This window comes from Hyla sarda, chromosome 2 (assembly GCF_029499605.1).
Source record: "Hyla sarda isolate aHylSar1 chromosome 2, aHylSar1.hap1, whole genome shotgun sequence".
Taxonomy (NCBI): Eukaryota; Metazoa; Chordata; class Amphibia; order Anura; family Hylidae; genus Hyla; species Hyla sarda.
In genome coordinates this window covers 339,776,765-339,796,750 of record NC_079190.1, presented here as the reverse complement: position 1 = coordinate 339,796,750, position 19,986 = coordinate 339,776,765, and the positions used below count along the sequence as shown (strand labels likewise).

The following is a 19,986-nucleotide window of genomic DNA, read 5'->3' as shown; positions in this document are numbered from 1 at the left end:
GCTGTAGTTATTAGCAAACGGCTGTAAATGCAGCCTACAATTGTCAATGACTAGCAAGCAAGCTGCTATTCACTGAAGCCTGCACCCTGACTTGCCACTGTTTAAAGGGGTACTCCGGTGGAAAACTATTTTTAAAATATTAACTGGCTCCAGAAAGTAGAACAGATTTGTAAATTACTTATATTAAAAATCTTTACTTGTATTAACCCCTTAAGGATCACGGATGTACCGGTACGTCCTTGGTCCTGCTCTCCTGATATAACGCGGGGTTACACAGTAACCCCGCGTCATATCACGGCGGGCCCGGCGTCATAGTGAAGCCGGGACCCGCCTCTAATAGCGCGCAGCGCCGAACGCGGCGCCGCGCGCTATTAACCCTTTAGCCTAAAAGCAAAAGTGAAAGTTGCCGGCTAGCTCAGTCGGGCTGTTCGGGATAGCCGCGGCTAATCGCGGCATCCCGAACAGCTTACAGGACAGCGGGAGGGCCCCTACCTGCCTCCTCGCTGTCCGATCGCCGAATGACTGCTCAGTGCCTGAGATCCAGGCATGAGCAGTCATGCGGCAGAATCGTCGATCACTGGTTTCCTATGAGAAACCAGTGATCAATGATAAAGATCAGTGTGTGCAGTGTTATAGGTCCCTATGGGAGCTATAACACTGCAAAAAAAAGTGAAAAAAAAAGTAAATAAAGATCATTTAACTCCTCCCCTATTAAAAGTTTGAATCACCCCCCTTTTCCAATAAAAAAAACACAGTGTAAATAAAAATAAACATATATGGTATCACCGCGTGCAGAAATGTCCGAATTATAAAAATATATCATTAATTATTAAAAAGATATCATCAATGGCGTGCGCGCAAAAAAATTCCAAAGTCCAAAATAGTGCATTTTTGGTCACTTTTTATATCATTTAAAAATGAATGAACAATAAGTCCTATCAATGCAAAAATGGTACCGTTAAAAATGTCAGATCACGGCGCAAAAAATGAGCCCTCATACCGCCCCATACACGGAAAAATAAAAAAGTTATAGGGGTCAGAAGATGACAATTTTAAATGTATTCATTTTCCTGCATGTAGTTATGATTTTTTCCAGAAGTCCGACAAAATCAAACCTATATAAGTAGGGTATCATTTTAATTGTATGGACCTCCAGAATAAAGATAAGGTGTCATTTTTTACCGAAAAGTGTACTACGTAGAAACGGAAGCCCCCAAAAGTTACAAAACGGCGTTTTTTTTTCAATATTGTCGCACAATGATTTTTTTTTTCCGTTTCACCGTAGATTTTTGGGCAAAATGACTGACGTCATTACAAAGTAGAATTGGTGGCGCAAAAAATAAGCCATCATATGGATTTTATGATTTTTTAAAGGCAAGGAGCAAAAACGGAAAACCCCCCGGGTTCCTTAAGGGGTTAAATTAATCCTTCCAATACTTATTTGCTGCTGTATGCTCCAGAGAAAGTTTTTTTCTTTTTGAATTTCTTTTCTGTCTGACCACAGTGCTCTCTGCTGACACCTCTGTCCATTTTAGGAACTGTCCAGAGTAGAAGCATATCCCCATAGCAACCTATCCTGCTCAGTTCCTGACATGGACAGAGGTGTCAGCAAAGAGCAGTGTGGTCAGACATAAAAGACCTACTCAACTTCCTCTTGAGCATACAGCAGCTGATAAGTACTGGCAGGGTTAAGATTTTTAATAGAAGTAAGTTACAAATTTCATATATCCATTGAATACTTTAGCTCTGTATAACTGCCATATTGAATGGTTATTGGCGTTGCTGTAGTGCAGAGTTATTGGTGTTGCCTAAAGCCTCCTGTCCTTCTGAACCAGGCTGACCAGAATTTTTAGCCACTGAACTAATACTACTTTATGTTTTCACACACCATTCTATGTAAACTCTGCACAGTTATGTTGTGCTTAGGTGACCTTTACACCTCAAGATGGCTTTTGGTCTAAACAACTGAATCTCTTGACAATAGTAAACCCATTTCAGCTTTGCTCAATAGTAATAGTAACACCAAGCCTGTGCTTTATTTGTGGTCATACCTGTCCTGGATTTCTTCTTCAGTATGCAGGATTGATAGATACTTGTTCAGTTTCTGCCACAGAACTACCTTTGGAAGACAGCCATTATGGGCTGGGATACAGTGATATTTGGCCATCTCATGTGCGATCAGGCTGTCAAATAGGAGAATCCAGTCTTAAATGACAGGTAATTAAGTCCAATTACTACAGATCTTCCATGGAAATATGTAATAGTAATAACTATATAGTGACATCCATATGTAATAGGCATGATCAGTACAGTTAAAATCAATTTCATTATTTAATTAACTATTGTGCACACTGGAGATATTCTTCTAAGGTTAAATGTCAGTATTTCCCATCATATGTATAGTGAAGGCTTTATGCACATAACACAACCATGTTTAACAAAGCTGTACAGTAATGCATGGGAGACCCTGTGGCTGCAAACTACAGAACCATAGGCTGCTATATAGAGACCGACAGACATGATGATGATATGGTGCTGTACATAGAGACTGACATACATAAGGATGGGATGGTGCTGTATATAGAGACTGACAGAAATGATGATGGGCTGGTGCTGTATACAGAGACTGACAGACATAATGATGGGATGGTGCTGTATATATATATAGACTGGCAGACATGATGATGGGATGGTGCTGTATATATATAGACTGACAGACATGATGATGGGATGGTGCAATATATAGCCTGACATACATGATGATGGGATGGTGCTGTATATAAACTGAAGTAGTGAAGGGGGAATACTTTTTGTCAAACCGGAAGTAAAGTGACAGGTGCCACGCCCCCTTTTCGAACAGAGCCTCACTAGGCCACGCCCCTTTGTGACATCATGTCATGCCCCCTCCCTGCACAGCTTTACCCCCTTTTCTCCCACAGTCACTGACGTAATCTTCTAAATGGCTGTGAATATTTATAGTAATATATAAACATGTCTCGACATGTCTGCGTAGCAGAATGTCTTATAGTAAAAAACAGACAGCAGTGTATCATTTATAAAGCTTTATTAATAGAAGTGATCATATATTCAAACACGTTTCAAAGAACTGTTTCAGAGTTGTGAGAAATGTTTCTAAGACAGTAATGTTCAAATACACACCAGCTGTTGTAGCACGGGAGTTGTAGCACAATAATTTGTCATGTTATCCATTTCAGTGTATATATTTCACCAGAGTCATGAGATGTGTTTCTAAGACGGTATGGCTCTTTGTATACACACCTGTTCTTAACTGCAGTCATGTAATGACTGTTTATACTTTCTGAGAGTGACAGCATGTTCTATAAATTTATAGCCACATGTGAATATATCAGGTTTTCAACAGCTGCACAGAAGGTAATATAAATAATTATATCACATTATATAGAAACAGAGGCTTTTGTATGCTATATTCATACATGCAGATATAATCTGATAATCCATCAATACAGCTGAATAGTTTGTTTATACAATATGGGGGACATGTATCAAAGATTTATCCCTGTATTGTGTTTAAAAATTTGCACAAGCTGTTTTTTTGCCTTCTTTTTTTGCGTACATTCTGGTGGAGCATTTCCTCCAGATGTTTAGGTTTCGGTGTACCTTGGAGTGACATATTTAGTATGCACAAATTTATTAACTGCGTACATTTCATTTACCCGCAGAAATCATGCGCAATGACCATATTTTTTATGCAAATATAAGCCATCTTGGACTGCACGTAGCAAGATGCTCTAAATCATCGGTTTCATTTTTCAAAGAGTAAATTGAGATTACTATATTTGCCCGCAATTTATTAAACTCACTGCGATTGATTGATAAATTTAGCGCTTCTGCGCATAATTTAGAATTTGGCAAAAGGGGTAAACTGCTTCTACCATACACAAATAATGATACATGTCCCCCTATGAGTCTATATCAATGAATAAAGATGCCTTTATGTAAGGGATCTTGAATTATTTTAGTGTTGGATCTAAAACAGATAATTTATAGTATCGCACATTGCATAATATTAATACAGCCTTCTAATATAGCGTTTTATGACCCATAACATTAATACCACCATCTAATATTCTGTCCCATGAGCCACGGCCTGATATTATGTCCCATCAACCATAATATTAATACCACTGCCTAAAATTGTGTCTCTAGGTTGAAGTCTTTTTTCAACCTTACAAACTGTTACTATGTGTCTTTTATATAGTTTTTGATACATATATCAAACACATTTCATAGAATAAGAGATTTTCTTTTGTACATTTGTAAAGTTAAATAACATTTGCAGGAATAAGGTAATACTAACTCTTAATATTGTGCCCCAGCACCCATAACATGAATACCACACCTAATATTGTGCCCCAACAGTCATAACAAGAATACCACCGCCTAATATGTTTCAGCAGCCATAAAATTAATACTGCCTTCTAATATAGAGATCCATGACACATAACATTAATACCACCCTCTAATATTGTGTCCCATGAGCTATAATATTAATACCACAGCCTAATATTAATACCGCAGCCTAATATAGTGTCTCTAAGTTGAAGTCTTTTTCAGCCTTACAAACTGTTACGATGTTTCCCTTTGGAGCATTCTAGATTTTGTTTTCTTTCTTTGTAAACCATGATATTCTCAAAGTTCACAACTTAGAGTTACAATAATTTACACCGCTCTACAAGCGCTTTAGGCACTGTATACATGACAAAGATTTAGGAAAATATTACACCCAATAATATACAGCGCAACCAAGTATTGTTCCAAATGTAAGGAAAATAATTACAGTGACCCCCCGACCTACGATGGCCCAGACATACGATCACTTCAACATACGATGGCCTCTCAGAGGCCATCGCATGTTGAAGGCAGCATCAACATACGATGCTTTTGTATGTCGGGGCCATCGCATAAACGGCTATCCGGCAGTGCAGACTGCTTCAGCTGCCACGGGATAACCATTTACTGTGCCCTGTGTGGTCCGCTGACAATCACTTACCTGTCCTCGGGGCTACGGCGCGTCCTCTTCGGGATCCCCTGCCTCGTAGGCGCTCTCCACCGCCATCATCACGTCGCTACGCACGCCGTCCTGTTATCCAATAGGAGCGGTGTGTGTAGCGACATGATGGGGGCGACGTGAGAGCGAGGATGCTGGGGAAGCAGAGGCCTTGCCGGAGCGCCGGGGACACCCCGGGGATGCGGTGACAGCGATGGAAGGCGACATCCAGGGCAGCGGTGACGAGCGGTGACGGTCCGGAGCGGCGGGGACATGTGAGTATAACCTCCAATACCAGTGGTCTTCAACCTGCGGACCTCATGTCCGGGCATGCTGGGTGTTGTAGTTTTGCAACATCTGGAGGTCCGCAGGTTGTAGACCACTGTCCTATCCTTTACATTGCACGGACCCCTCAACGTACGATGGTTTCAACAAACGATGGTTCATTTGGAATGGATTACCATCGTATGTTGAGGGACCACTGTATATCCAAATCGAGCTGTATAAACAGAGTTTCCAGCAGAAGCACATTTTTTTCTGTACAGAAGCCAAACATTCCACAGAGTAGTGAAAACAGGGTACAGGCAGGTTTTTCTATTACACCCTTAAAAACTGTGCAAAAGCAGCGTACATAGCCGTATCCCAGAACAGCTGTATAAACAAAGCGTTTTCCAACAGTCGATCCCCCTATTTCTCACATTAGACACCCCTAAAAGTAACATAGCTGTGTATGTAGGGGCTATATCAATGCACAGAGATGCCTCTCTGTCAGGGATCTTGAATTATTTTAGTGTGGGATCTAAAACAACTCATTTATAGTATTGTACATTGCATAACTTTAATACCACACCTAATAGTGTTTCATCAGACATAACATTAATACAGCCTTCTAATATAGAGATCCATGACCCATAACATTAATACCACCCTCTAATATTGTGTCCCATGAGCTATAATATTAATACCACGGCCTAATAATCTGTCCCATCAACCATAATATTAATATCACTGCTTAATATTGTGTCTCTAGGTTAAAGTATTTTTGCAACCTTACACACTGTTACAATGTTTCCCTCTGGAGCATGTCAGGTTTTGTTTCCTTTCTTTGTTAACAATGATATTCTCAAAGTTCATAATTTACAGTTACAGTTATTTTACACCGCTCTATAAGTGCTTTAGGTACTGTATACATGACAAAGATTCAGGAAAATATTATCCCCAATAAATACATTGCAAGCAAGTATTGATTCAAATGTAAGGCAAAAATATATCCAGTCATACAAATATTACTAATATATAGACTAAAAGAAAATACTATATTGATGATGTTATATAATTATAATACATAAATAATTCTAGAGTAGGTGTATTTTTGGCTTCTGAGTCAAAGGGGAGATTTATCAAAGCTGTCTATGTACCGCATCAATATAGACCAAACTACAGAGTGTTAGGCCGGTCTATTGTGTGCCTAATTTATCAAAAGTCGCACGGCTCTTGATAAATTCCGCGCACAGACTTCAGGATCTATGCTTTAGACTGTATATAAACCTGCTTGAGCATGGTCTGACATTTCAGCGTACTTTCAGCCGATGCGAAAAGTCGCTATTGATAAATTCAGCACCAATGCATTTTTCCGTCTAAAATAGACTAGAATGCATCATGTTCTAAAAATCCTCTAAAGCAGCACATATTTTGACTGCGACTTTCTGTGCGACAAATTTAGATGGGAAAAACAGCCTAAATCCTTTGACAAATCTCCCCCAAAGTATTTACATGAACAGGTCCCATTCATTTAATATAAAGCTTAATTTTATACAATAAAAGGGTTGCTGGAGAACGCAAGTAAGTAACATAGACAAAATAAGTCTGAGGCAAGGATCTCCTCTCTAAGAATTATACAAGCTCACATTCTATAATGAAGTCACTACCCATGTAACTGCCTGGCAGTGCTGAAAATCATGGTAGATTCTTAGGCTCCCGGTAACATGTAATGTTCTGTTGGACTGTAAGGTTTCACATCTTCAATGTAGCCATCTATGCCAGTAGGGGTCAATTCAAACATACAAGGCCTGAGAGCGTATGTTTTAGTGGTAGACCAAGTGAGCTACATTGCTAGTGTTTGTCATTTTACTGCTGCAGTTTTAAACTCCAATAGTAGAGTTTAATTTATAAAATAAACGTCACACAAATTTGTGGTGGATTTACAAATGAGTCTATTATTTTAAGCATTTTCTGTTTGGTTTGCTTTATTTGTAATTTAAAGTCAGGCTAATCCAGCTCCTAATTTTGGCTAAATAATGACCAAAATTCAAGGTGCCATTTGAAGTTTGTCCCTAACTAGCTGATAGGAAAGCAATATGAGAACAAAAAGGAATAAATTAATTGAAAAATGCACACAACATTCCATTAGATCTTTGAGGCCTTATGGTATATTCACACATGTAGATATAATCTGATAATCCATCAATACAGCTGAATAGTTTGTTTATACAATATGTGCATGGGTTTAACCACCACAGAGACAAAGTCCTGCAACACATTTCAAATTTGCGCTGTTTGGACATACCCAAAGGTAATTAGTTTCAAAGTGCACAATTTATAGTTACATTTATTATGCACCCACTCCATAAGTGTTTCAGGTACTATATACATAACAAAGATTCATGAAAATATTGTGCTATCCAGGTAATATTCAGGGCAAACGGGCACTGTGCCTGTTGTAAGTAAAAGAAATGTGGACAATCGTAGAAGATTTAGTAACATATAAACTTAAAGAAAATACTATAGTAAAAATAATGATGTTATATTTTTATAGCACATGATGAATAATGGCATTAAGTATTGTCAGTGACAGTAATATTAATAGGACATGTATGAACACATAGTAAATACCAGAGTTAAAGGGGTATTCCAGGCAAAAACTTTTTTTTATATATCAACTGGCTCCGGAAAGTTAAACAGATTTGTAAATTACTTCTATTAAAAAATCTTAATCTTTCCAATAGTTATTAGCTTCTGAAGTTTTCTGTCTAACTGCTGTCACATCCCGGGAGCTGTGCATGATGGGAAAATATCCCCATAGGAACTGCACAGCTCCCGGGACGTGAGTCATCAGAGAGCAGTTAGACAGAAAACAACAACTCAACTTCAGAAGCTAATAACTATTGGAAGGATTAAGATTTTTTAATCGAAGTAATTTATCAGACTGTGTATAATTTACAAATCTGTTTAACTTTCCGGAGCCAGTTGATATATAAAAAAAAAGTTTTGGCCTGGAATACCCCTTTAAAGTATTTTAGGTTTTGCCAATCATTCTCACATGAACAAACATCACAGGACCCGCTATGAATTGACTCTAAACACGGCACAATTCTTTGGTATTCTCACAAAGGCCGGCCTTATGCTTACTGCACTAATAAACAGCAGGCTGCATTCTCCAGAGGCGCTGAGACACGTGACTGTAAGCTAGTGGCTTCTCCCTAATACTACGTAGGGGCCCTCACCTCTGTAGCAATGTGTAGTGCCACACCATGAAGAAACTGCAGGCGGTGTAAAAGTTTACAATAGTGGCTCTTTCCATTCCTTAAATAACCAACACAAATCTGTTTTTATCACATGAAAAATGTATAACATTCCCTTATTATTATTTAACATGTATTTATTTATTCAGCTTTTCTATTATTTGTTGTTGAATGATTTGTAAACACAGCCAATTATTCAGGGTTATATTAACCTGTTAAGGACGCAGGGCATATCCATACGCCCTGCATGCCGAGTCCTTAAGGACGCAGGGCGTATGGATACGCCCGTGGGAATTCCGGTCCCCGCCGCTAGCTGGTTGGGGACCGGATCGGAATGCCTGCTGAAATCATTCAGCAGGCACCCCGGCACATCTCCCAGGGGGGTCCTGAGACCCACCCATGTCGGCGATCGGAGAAAATCGCATGTCAATTCAGACATGCGATTTTCTCCAATTCCGGGCTGATTGGGTCTCTGGTGACCCGATCACCCGGAAAATAGGGATGATCGGAGTTGTCAGTGACAGCCCCGATCAGCCTAAGGGATAGGAGTGATGTCACAGTGCTGCAATCTCTTCCTATCCCCTGCCATTAGTCAGAACTGGGTTCTGACCAATGGCAGCGCAGGACAGGGGGTTGCCATGGAAACCCCCCATTCTGCCCACCCCTGGATGTCGATGGGATCGTAGGAAGAAGATGGAGGCCGTACCTGCAGGAGAAGATGCCTGGGGACCCTGGATCTTCGTCGGAGACTGCTGGATACTGGATCAGGTAGGGAAGCGACGGTGGTGTGGGGGGGGGGGGGGAATTGAAAGTGAAAGTAAAACTTTACTGTGGCAACCACTAGGAAGGCCAAACTGCAACTCCCAGCATGCCCAGACAGCCATAGGCTGTCTGGGCATGCTGGGAGTTGTAGTTTTGCAACATCAGGAGGGTCAAAGTTTGGAGACCAATGTTACAGTGGTGCCCAAACGGTAGCCCTCCAGATGTTGCCAAACTACAACTCTTAGCATGCCTGGACTGCCTTGAGTGTTCTAAAAGATGAGCTTGAGAGGGACCCTAGAGACCCAAGGTGCATTGTAGAGGAGCAAATCTGAAGCACATATACTGTTTTTCAACCCTGTTAGGGTTTTGGAGAGGTCATGAGGCCATTCCATAGAGTCTTTAATGGGGCTGTTCCACTAGAGTCCCAAAACTGTTACTATAACACTTGCCACACAGTGGCACTATACAGGAAACACCGTAATCACACTGACAATTTTAACATAAAACAGCTCTAGGAACATTTTTGCTTATTTTGAAAGCAGCAAATTGATTGTTATTTTAAAGTTTTTAATATAACCCTGAATAGTTGGCTGTGTTTTCAAATCATTAAACAACAAATAATAGAAAAGCTGATTAAATAAATACATGTTAAATAATAATAAGGGAATGTTATACATTTTTCATGTGATAAGAAACAGATTTGTGTTGGTTATTTAAGGAATGGAAAGAGCCACTATTGTAAACTTTTACACCGCCTGCAGTTTCTTCATGGTGTGGCACTACACATTGCTACAGGTGAGGGTACTACGTAGGTTTAGGGAGAAGCCACTAGTTACAGTCCAGTGTCTGTTACGCCTAGCGCTCCGGGTCCCCGCTCCTCCCCGGAGCGCTCACGGCGTCTTTCTCCCTGCAGCGCCCCGGTCAGTCCCGCTGACCGGGAGCGCTGCACTGTCATGGCCGTCGGGGATGCGATTCACACAGCGGGACGCGCCCGCTCGCGAATCGCATCCCAGGTCACTTACCCGTCCCGGTCCCCTGCTGTCTTGTGCTGGCGCGCGCGGCTCCGCTCTCTAGGGCGCGCGCGCCAGCTCTCTGTGACTTAAAGGGCCAGTGCACCAATGATTGGTGCCTGGCCCAATTAGCCTAATTGGCTTCCATCTGCTCCCTGGCTATATCTGATCTCCTCCCTTGCACTCCCTTGCCGGATCTTGTTGCCTTGTGCCAGTGAAAGCGTTTAGTGTGTCCAAAGCCTGTGTACCTGAACTTCTGCTATCCATCCTGACTACGAACCTTGCCGCCTGCCCCCGACCTTCTGCTACGTCTGACCTTGCCTCTGCCTAGTCCTTCTGTCCCACGCCTTCTCAGCAGTCAGCGAGGTTGAGCCGTTGCTAGTGGATACGACCTGGTTGCTACTGCCGCAGCAAGACCATCCCGCTTTGCGGCGGGCTCTGGTGAAAACCAGTAGCTTCTTAGAACCGGTCCACTAGCACGGTCCACGCCAATCCCTCGCTGACACAGCGGATCCACAACCCGTAAGCCGAATCGTGACAGTAGATCCGGCCATGGATCCCGCTGAGGTGCTGCTGCCAAGTCTCGCTGACCTTACCACGGTGGTCGCTCAGCAATCGCAGCAAATTGCCCAACAAGGACAGCAGCTGTCGCAGTTGACCGCCACGTTACAGCAACTTCTGCCTCTGCTACAGCAGCAACCATCTCCTCCGCCAGCTCCTGCACCTCCTCCGCAGCGAGTGGCCGCTCCTAGCCTCCGCTTGTCCCTGCCGGACAAATTTGATCGGGACTCTAAACTCTGCCGTGGATTTTTGTCTCAGTGTTCCCTGCATATGGAGATGTTGTCGGACTTGTTTCCTACAGAACGGTCTAAGGTGGCGTTCGTAGTAAGCCTTCTTTCAGGAAAGGCCTTGTCTTGGGCCACACCGCTCTGGGACCGCAATGATCCTGCCACAGCCACAGTCCAGGCCTTCTTCGCTGAAGTCCGGAGTGCCTTCGAGGAGCCAGCCCGAGCTTCTTCTGCCGAGACTGCCCTGTTGAACCTGGTCCAGGGTAATTCTTCAGTGGGCGAGTACGCCATCCAATTTCGTACTCTTGCTTCCGAGTTATCATGGAATAACGAGGCTCTCTGCGCGACCTTTAAAAAAGGCCTATCCAGTCGCATCAAGGATGTGCTGGCCGCACGAGAGATTCCTGCCAACCTCCAAGAACTCATCCATTTGGCTACCCGCATTGACATGCGTTTTTCTGAGCGACACCAAGAGCTCCGCCAGGAAAAAGACTTAGATCTCTGGGCACCTCTCCCACAGCATCCTTTGCAGTCTACGCCTGGGCCTCCCGCCGAGGAGGCCATGCAAGTGGATCGGTCTCGCCTGACCCAGGAAGAGAGGAATCGCCGTAGGGAAGAAAATCTCTGTCTGTACTGTGCCAGTACCGAGCACTTCTTGGTGGATTGCCCTATCCGTCCTCCACGTCTGGGAAACGCACGCACGCACCCAGCTCACGTGGGTGTGGCGTCTCTTGGTTCCAAGTCTGCTTCTCCACGTCTCACGGTGCCCGTGCGGATTTCTCCTTCAGCCAACTCCTCCCTCTCAGCCGTGGCCTGCTTGGACTCCGGTGCCTCTGGAAATTTTATTTTGGAGTCGTTTGTTAATAAATTCCGCATCCCGGTGACCCGTCTCGTCAAGCCGCTCTACATTTCCGCGGTCAATGGAGTCAGACTGGATTGCACCGTGCGTTACCGCACAGAACCCCTCCTGATGTGTATTGGACCCCACCACGAAAGGATTGAGCTCTTCGTTCTCCCCAACTGTACCTCTGAGGTCCTCCTCGGTCTGCCGTGGCTCCGGCTTCATTCTCCCACCCTTGATTGGACCACCGGGGAGATCAAGAACTGGGACTCTGCCTGCCTTAGGAAGTGCCTCTCCCCCCCTCCCAGTCCCGTCAGGCAAGCCTCTGTGCCTCCTCATGGCTCCCGTCCTTGTGTCACCCTGCCCCGTGCCAAGCTTCACCCTCTGCCCTCCCTCCCCATTCCAACTCCTGCTGCACTGCCTGCCGTTGAGGAAACCCTCCATTCTTTCCCGGTGTCCTCATCCCAGGGGAGGCAGTTACCGGACAAAAAAAAGGGGAGACCTAAGGGGGGGGGTACTGTTACGCCTAGCGCTCCGGGTCCCCGCTCCTCCCCGGAGCGCTCACGGCGTCTTTCTCCCTGCAGCGCCCCGGTCAGTCCCGCTGACCGGGAGCGCTGCACTGTCATGGCCGTCGGGGATGCGATTCGCACAGCGGGACGCGCCCGCTCGCGAATCGCATCCCAGGTCACTTATCCGTCCCGGTCCCCTGCTGTCTTGTGCTGGCGCGCGCGGCTCCGCTCTCTAGGGCGCGCGCGCGCCAGCTCTCTGAGACTTAAAGGGCCAGTGCACCAATGATTGGTGCCTGGCCCAATTAGCTTAATTGGCTTCCATCTGCTCCCTGGCTATATCTGATCTCCTCCCTTGCACTCCCTTGCCGGATCTTGTTGCCTTGTGCCAGTGAAAGCGTTTAGTGTGTCCAAAGCATGTGTACCTGAACTTCTGCTATCCATCCTGACTACGAACCTTGCCGCCTGCCCCCGACCTTCTGCTACGTCTGACCTTGCCTCTGCCTAGTCCTTCTGTCCCACGCCTTCTCAGCAGTCAGCGAGGTTGAGCCGTTGCTAGTGGATACGACCTGGTTGCTACTGCCGCAGCAAGACCATCCCGCTTTGCGGCGGGCTCTGGTGAAAACCAGTAGCTTCTTAGAACCGGTCCACTAGCACGGTCCACGCCAATCCCTCGCTGACACAGCGGATCCACAACCCGTAAGCCGAATCGTGACAGTGTCTCAGCACCTCTAGAGAATGCAGCCTGCTGTTTATTAGTGAAAGTGCAGTAAGTATAAAACTGGCCTTTGTGAGAATACCAAAGAATTGTGCCGTGTTTAGAGTCAATTCATAGCGGGCCCTGTGAGGTTCGTTCATGTGAGAATGATTGGCAAAACCTGAAATACTTTTACTCCAGTATTTACTGTTCATAACCTATTAATATTACTATCACTGACAATGCTTAATGCCATTATTTATCTGCTAGAAATATATAACATCCTTATTTTTATTATAGTATTTTCTTTAACCCCATAAGGACCAAGCCCATTTTAACCTTAAGGACCAGGCCAATTTTATTTTTGCGTTTTTGTTTTTTCCTACTTGCCTTCTAAAATCCATAACTCCTTTATATTTCTATCTACAGACCCATATAAGGGCTTGTTTTTGCATGACCAATTGTACTTTGTAATGAAACCTCTCATTTTACCATAAAATGTACGGCAAACCCCAAAAAATATTTTTTTAGGGAGGAAATTTCAATGAAAAGCAAATTTTTTCATATTTTGGAGAGTTTAGTTTTCACACTGTACACTTTCGGTATAAATGACATGTGTTCTTTATTCTGTGGGTCAATATGATTAAAATGATACCCATGGCTAGATACTTTTATATTTTTGTACGGGATCATTAACATTATATTTTGATAGTTCGTACATTTGCGCACCCGGCGATATCAAATATGTTTATAAAAAAAAAAATTTTATGCTTTTTGAGGGTAAAATGGGAAAAACTTTTTTTTTATTTTTACATTTTTCAACTTTTTTTTTACACTTTTTATGTCCCCATAGGGGACTATCTATAGCAATCATTTGATTGCTAATACTGTTCAGTGCTATGCATAGGACATAGCACTAATCAGTATTATCGGGTATCTTCTGCTCTGGTCTGCTCGATCTCAGACCAGAGCAGAAAACCCGAGGAGACGGACGGAGGCAGGTGAGGGGACCTCCGTCCGCCATTACAGATGATCGGATCGCCGCGGCAGCGCTGCGGGCGATCCGATCATCTATTTTAACATGCGCATTGCCGCAGATGCCGTGATCTGTACTGATCACGGCATCTGAGGGGTTAATGGTGGACATCTGCGCGATCGCGGATGTCAGCCATTACAGGCAGGTCTTTGGCTGCTGACAGCAGCCGGAACCCGCCGTGTATGACGCGAGCACCGCTCCGATGCTCGCTGTCATACACAGGATGTAAATCTATGTCCTGGTCTGCAAAGCACTGCCAAACCAGGACGTACATTTACGTCCGTGGTCGTTAAGGGGCTAAGTTGATATGTTACTAAATCTTCTACAATTGGCCACATTTCTTTTACTTACAACAGGCACAGTGCCCGTTTGCCCTGAATATTACCTGTATAGCACAATATTTTCATGAATCTTTGTTATGTATATAGTACCTGAAACACTTATGGAGTGGGTGCATAATAAATGTAACTATAAATTGTGCACTTTGAAACTAATTACCTTTGGGTATGTCCAAACAGCGCAAATTTGAAATGTGTTGCAGGACTTTGTCTCTGTGGTGGTTAAACCCATGCACATATTGTATAAACAAACTATTCAGCTGTATTGATGGATTATCAGATTATATCTACATGTGTGAATATACCATAAGGCCTCAAAGATCTAATGAAATGTTGTGTGCATTTTTCAATTAATTTATTCCTTTTTGTTCTCGTATTGCTTTCCTATCAGCTAGTTAGGGACAAACTTCAAATGGCACCTAGGAATATTCTTGGAATTTTGGTCATTATTTAGCCAAAATTAGGAGCTGGATTAGCCTGACTTTAATTTACAAATAAAGCAAACAAAACAGAAAAATGCTCAAAATAATAGACTCATTTGTAAATCCACCACAAATTTGTGTGATGTTTATTTTATAAATTAAACTCTACTATTGGAGTTTAAAACTACAGCAGTAAAATGACAAACACTAGCAATGTAGCTCACTTGGTCTACCACTAAAACATACGCTCTCAGGCCTTGTATGTTTGAATTGACCCCTCCTGACATAGATAGCTACATTGAAGATGTGAAACCTTACAGTCCAACAGAACATTACATGTTACCGGGAGCCTAAGAATCTACCATGATTTTCAGCACTGCCAGGCAGTTACATTGGTAGTGACTTCATTATAGAATGTGAGCTTGTATAATTCTTAGAGAGGAGATCCTTGCCTCAGACTTATTTTGTCTTTATTCTTTGTTCTCAAGCAACACTTTTATTGTATAAAATGAATCTTTATATTAAATGAATGGGACCTGTTCATGTAAATACTTTGACTCAGAAACCTAAAATACACCTACTCTAGTATTTACTATGCGTTCATACATGTCCTGTTATTATTATTACTGTCGCTGATAATAAATGGAATTATTTATGTATTATAATTATATAACATCATCAATATAGTATTTTCTTTTAGTCTATATATTAGTAATATTTGTATGACTGGATATATTTTTTCCTTACATTTGGAACAATACCTGGTTGAAATGTATTTATTGGGGATAATATTTTCCTGAATCTTCGTCATGTATACAGTACCTAAAGCACTTAGAGAGAGGTGTAAAATAACTGTAACTGTAAATTGTGAACTTTGAGAATATCATTGTTTACAAAGAAAGAAAACAAAACCTGGCATGCTCCAGAGGGAAACATTGTAAGTTTGTAAGGTTGCAAAAATACTTCAACATAGAGACACAATATTAAGCATTGATATTAATATTATGGTTGATGGGACATAATATCAGGCCGTGGTATTAATATTATAGCTCATGGGACACAATATTAGAGGGTGGTATTAATGTTAGGGGTCATGGATCTCTATATTAGAAGGCTGTATTAATGTTATGTCTGGTATTAAAGTTATGCAATGTATGATACTATAAATGATTTGTTTTAGATCCCACACTAAAATAATTCAAGATCCCTTAAATAGAGGCGTCTCTATTCATTGATATAGCCCCTACATACACAGCTATGTTACTTTTAGGGGTGTCTAATGTAAGAAATAGGGGGATCGACTGTTGGAAAACGATTTGTTTATACAGCTGTTCTGGGATACGGCTATGTACGCTGCTTTTGCACAGTTTTTAAGGGTGTATTAGAAAATCCTGCCTGTACCCCGTTTTCACTACTCTGTGGAATGTGTGGCTTCTGTACAGAAAAAAATGTGCTTCTGCTGGAAACTCTGTTTATACAGCTTGATTTGGATATATTTCTCTTCTTTACATTTGGAACAATACCTGGTTGCGCTGTATATTATTGGGTGTAATATTTTCCTAAATCTTTGTTGTGTATACAGTACCTAAAGCACTTAGAGCGGTGTAAAATAATTGTTACTCTAAGTTGTGAAGTTTGAGAATAACATGGTTTACAAAGAAAGAAAACAAAACCTAGAATGCTCCAAAAGGAAACATCATAACAGTTTGTAAGGTTGAAAAAAGACTTCAACCTAGTGACAATATTAAGCAGTGGTATTAATATTATGGTTGATGGGACATAATATCAGGCCGTGGTATTAAAATTATAACTCATGGGACACAATATTAGAGGGTGGTAGTAATGTTATGGGTCATAAAACGCTATATTGGAAGGTGGTATTAATATTATGCAATGTGCGATACTATAAATGATCTGTTTTAGATCCAACACTAAAATAATTCAAGATCCCTTACATAGAAGCTTCTCTAGTCATTGATATAGACTCCTAGGGAGAGATTTATCATTATTTGTCTATTGTAGACACAGTTCTACCTAGAGCTGGGCGGTATACCGGTTCATACCGAATACCGAAATTTTTGGGCTGCACAATATGAATTTTTCCCATACCGCAATACCGGTTGGGCCCCTCCCCCTTGGGAATGAATTATCAGCCCAGTGCAGCGCTGTCCCCACATCGGGGAACTAATCATACGTGACCCGCCAGCGCTGTTCTGCTCCCCCCCAACTAATTATCAACCCAGCGGGGTACTAGTCACATATGTCACCCGCAAGCACTGCCCTCCTCCTCTTTGTTGCGGGCCGACACAGGCGCTGGAACTCTATACTGTATGCCAGTGGTCTCCAACCTGCAGACCTCCAGATGTTGTAAAACTACAACTCCCAGAATGCCCGGACAGCCAACGCTGTCCGCTTACGCTGGGGACAGCCGTCAGCCTATCACCGGCCGCAGCGACGTCCCGCCCCTGCCAGTGATAGGCTGAGCCCACTGTCATGTAAGAAGCTCTGGCCGGCTTCTTACATGACAGTGGGCTCAGCCTATCACTGGCCGGGGCGGGACATCGTTGTGGCCAGTGATAGGCTGACGGCTCTCAGACGTTCCCGTCCCCAACGTGAGGCCGACGTAGGTAAGTTAAAGTTTATTTTCTTTATCTTTTGCAGCCCGGGCATAGGGATACAGAGTACAGCAGTGCTCTCAAACCTGCGGGCCTCCAGCTGTTGCAAAACTACAACTCTCAGCATGCCCGGACAGCGTTGGCTGTCAGGGCATGCTGGGAGTTGTAGTTTTGCAACATCTGGAGTCCGTAGGTTGGAGACCACTGGCATACAGTATAGAGTTCCAGCGCCGGTGTCGGCCCGCAAACAAAGAGGGGAGGGCAGTGCTTGCGAGTGACATACGTGAGTAGTACCCCGCTGGGCTGATAATTAATTGGGGGGGAGCAGAACAGCGCTGGCGGGTAACATGATTTGGTGGGGGGGAGCAGAACCGCTCGCGGCGATGGTCACATGATTTGGGGGGGGAGTGAAAGAAATACCGTTATATACCGTGGAACCGCTATAAGTTACAAAAATACCGTGATACACATTGGTCATACCGCCCAGCTCTAGTTCTACCCCTTTACACTGCTTGTCTAATTTATACTCTTGCTCAGAATTTACTAAGGCTGTGCACTCCTTTGATAAATCTTGTGCAAATATAGAAACGCCCTCCCTCGCTCTACCGTACACTCCTTCTCTACCTCACTGGAAAAGTGGACGTAAGGATTTTGTTCTATTGCTTTGAGGTCGGATTCCATTGAGGTTTTTTTGTCCATCAGCAAAAACGTCAGAAAAACTGTCCCAGCTTTTTCCTGCGTTTTGTCAGTTTTTCTTGCATTTTTTCTTACGTTTTTGCTCGCGTGTGGAAACAAAAAAATGTACTAAACTTTTTGTTGTTGTTTTTTTCTTCAAAATTTAGATACGTGAATGCGGAGGACTATGTCAGATTTGGTTGATTGCGACGATGAACAGCGTTTTTTTTTATGTCAATAAAAGGGTTAACGAGGGCTGTGGGGGGAGTGTTTTTTTAAATAAAATGTTTTTTTCAATGTGTTGTGTTTTTTATAATTGAATTTTCAGGCTTAGTAGTGGAAGGCGTCCTGTTAACCGGATCTATTACTAGGCCGGGGCTTAGTGTTAGCCCCAAATCAGCTAGCACTAACCCCCAATTATTACCCCGGTACCCACCGCCACAGGGGTTCCGGGAAGAGCCGGTACCAACAGGCCCGGAGCATCAAAAATGGCGCTCCTGGCCCTAAGCTGTAACAGGCTGGCGTTATTTAGGCTGGGGAGTGCCAGTAACAATGGTCCTTGCTCATCCTCAGAACGTCAGGCTGTTGCTGCTTGGTTGGTATCTGGCTGATACTGAAAAAATTAGGGAACCACACACTTTTTTTTTTGTTATTTATAAAAAAAAAAAAAAACGCATAGGGTTCCCCCTATTTTCAGTATCAGCCAGATACCATCGGGGCAACAACAGCCTGATGTTACCAGGGTGGGCGAGGACCATTGGTACTGGCCATACCCGGCCTAAATAACGCCAGCCTGTTACAGCCTAGGCCCAGGAGCGCCATTTTTGACGCTCCGGGCCTGTTGGAACCGGCTCTTCCCGGCACCCCTGTGGCGGTGGGTACCGGGGTAATATTTAGAGGTTAGCGTTAGCTGATTTTGGGGCTAACGCTAAGCCCCAGCTTAGTAATGAATTCTGTCTATATGACAGCTTCCACTACTAACCCTGAAAATTCATTATAAAAAACATGACACATTGAAAAAAATTTTTTATTTAAAAACAACACTCCCCCACAGCCCTCATTAACCCTTTAATTGAAATAAAAAAAAACGCTGGTCATTGTCGCAGTTCACCGAATCTGACGTAGTCCTCCGCATTCAGGTATCTGAAATGAGAAGAAAAGAAAAACAAGAAATATGGGTTAGTACATTTTTTGCGCTCTCCCCTGGGAAGAGCACACATAATGCAGCGTGTTCCTAAACAGGGAGCCTCTAATTGTTGTTAAACTAGTTGTTAAACTAGCAACAGCTGGAGTCTCCCTGTTGGAGAACACACTGCCAGAAACGCATAATGTGAACAGAGATCTGTCCCTCTTCCCTTGGACTACTACTCCTATCATGGGACAGAGTCTGTCTTATGATGGGAGTAGTTGTAGTTCCGCGGCGCTGCTGAGGGATGGCACTTGCACATCCCCTGGCTGCAGGACTTTTAGAGCCACTACTCCCATCATGGACAGACTCTGCCCATGATGGGAGTTGTAGTCCAGGGGATGAGGTGCAGCTCGCACCGGGTCATTCTGCAGAGACCCGCTGCGATACGCATTTATTAACTGTAAAACCCAGCGGTACATGCGGCTTCACTGCACTGCCGCCGGCTCCCATAAACATTGTCATAATTCATAATCCCCGCCGCCGGGACATGGGAGCTTTGATTGGTCAACAGCTATTCACCAATCAGTGCTCCCGTCTCCCGGCGGGGATTAGGAATT

General features: G+C 43.3%; 1 protein-coding gene across 1 annotated transcript in view; it reads right to left on the bottom strand.

Annotated features, from left to right (window-relative positions):
• ETNK2 (ethanolamine kinase 2) overlaps nucleotides 1-19,986 on the bottom strand; it is a 71,409-nt gene that overhangs the window by 11,823 nt on the left and 39,600 nt on the right. The window contains exon 3 of the mRNA XM_056558135.1: nucleotides 2,052-2,183. Coding sequence (XP_056414110.1) covers nucleotides 2,052-2,183 — 132 coding nt within the window. The remainder of the gene's footprint in view (nucleotides 1-2,051; nucleotides 2,184-19,986) is intronic.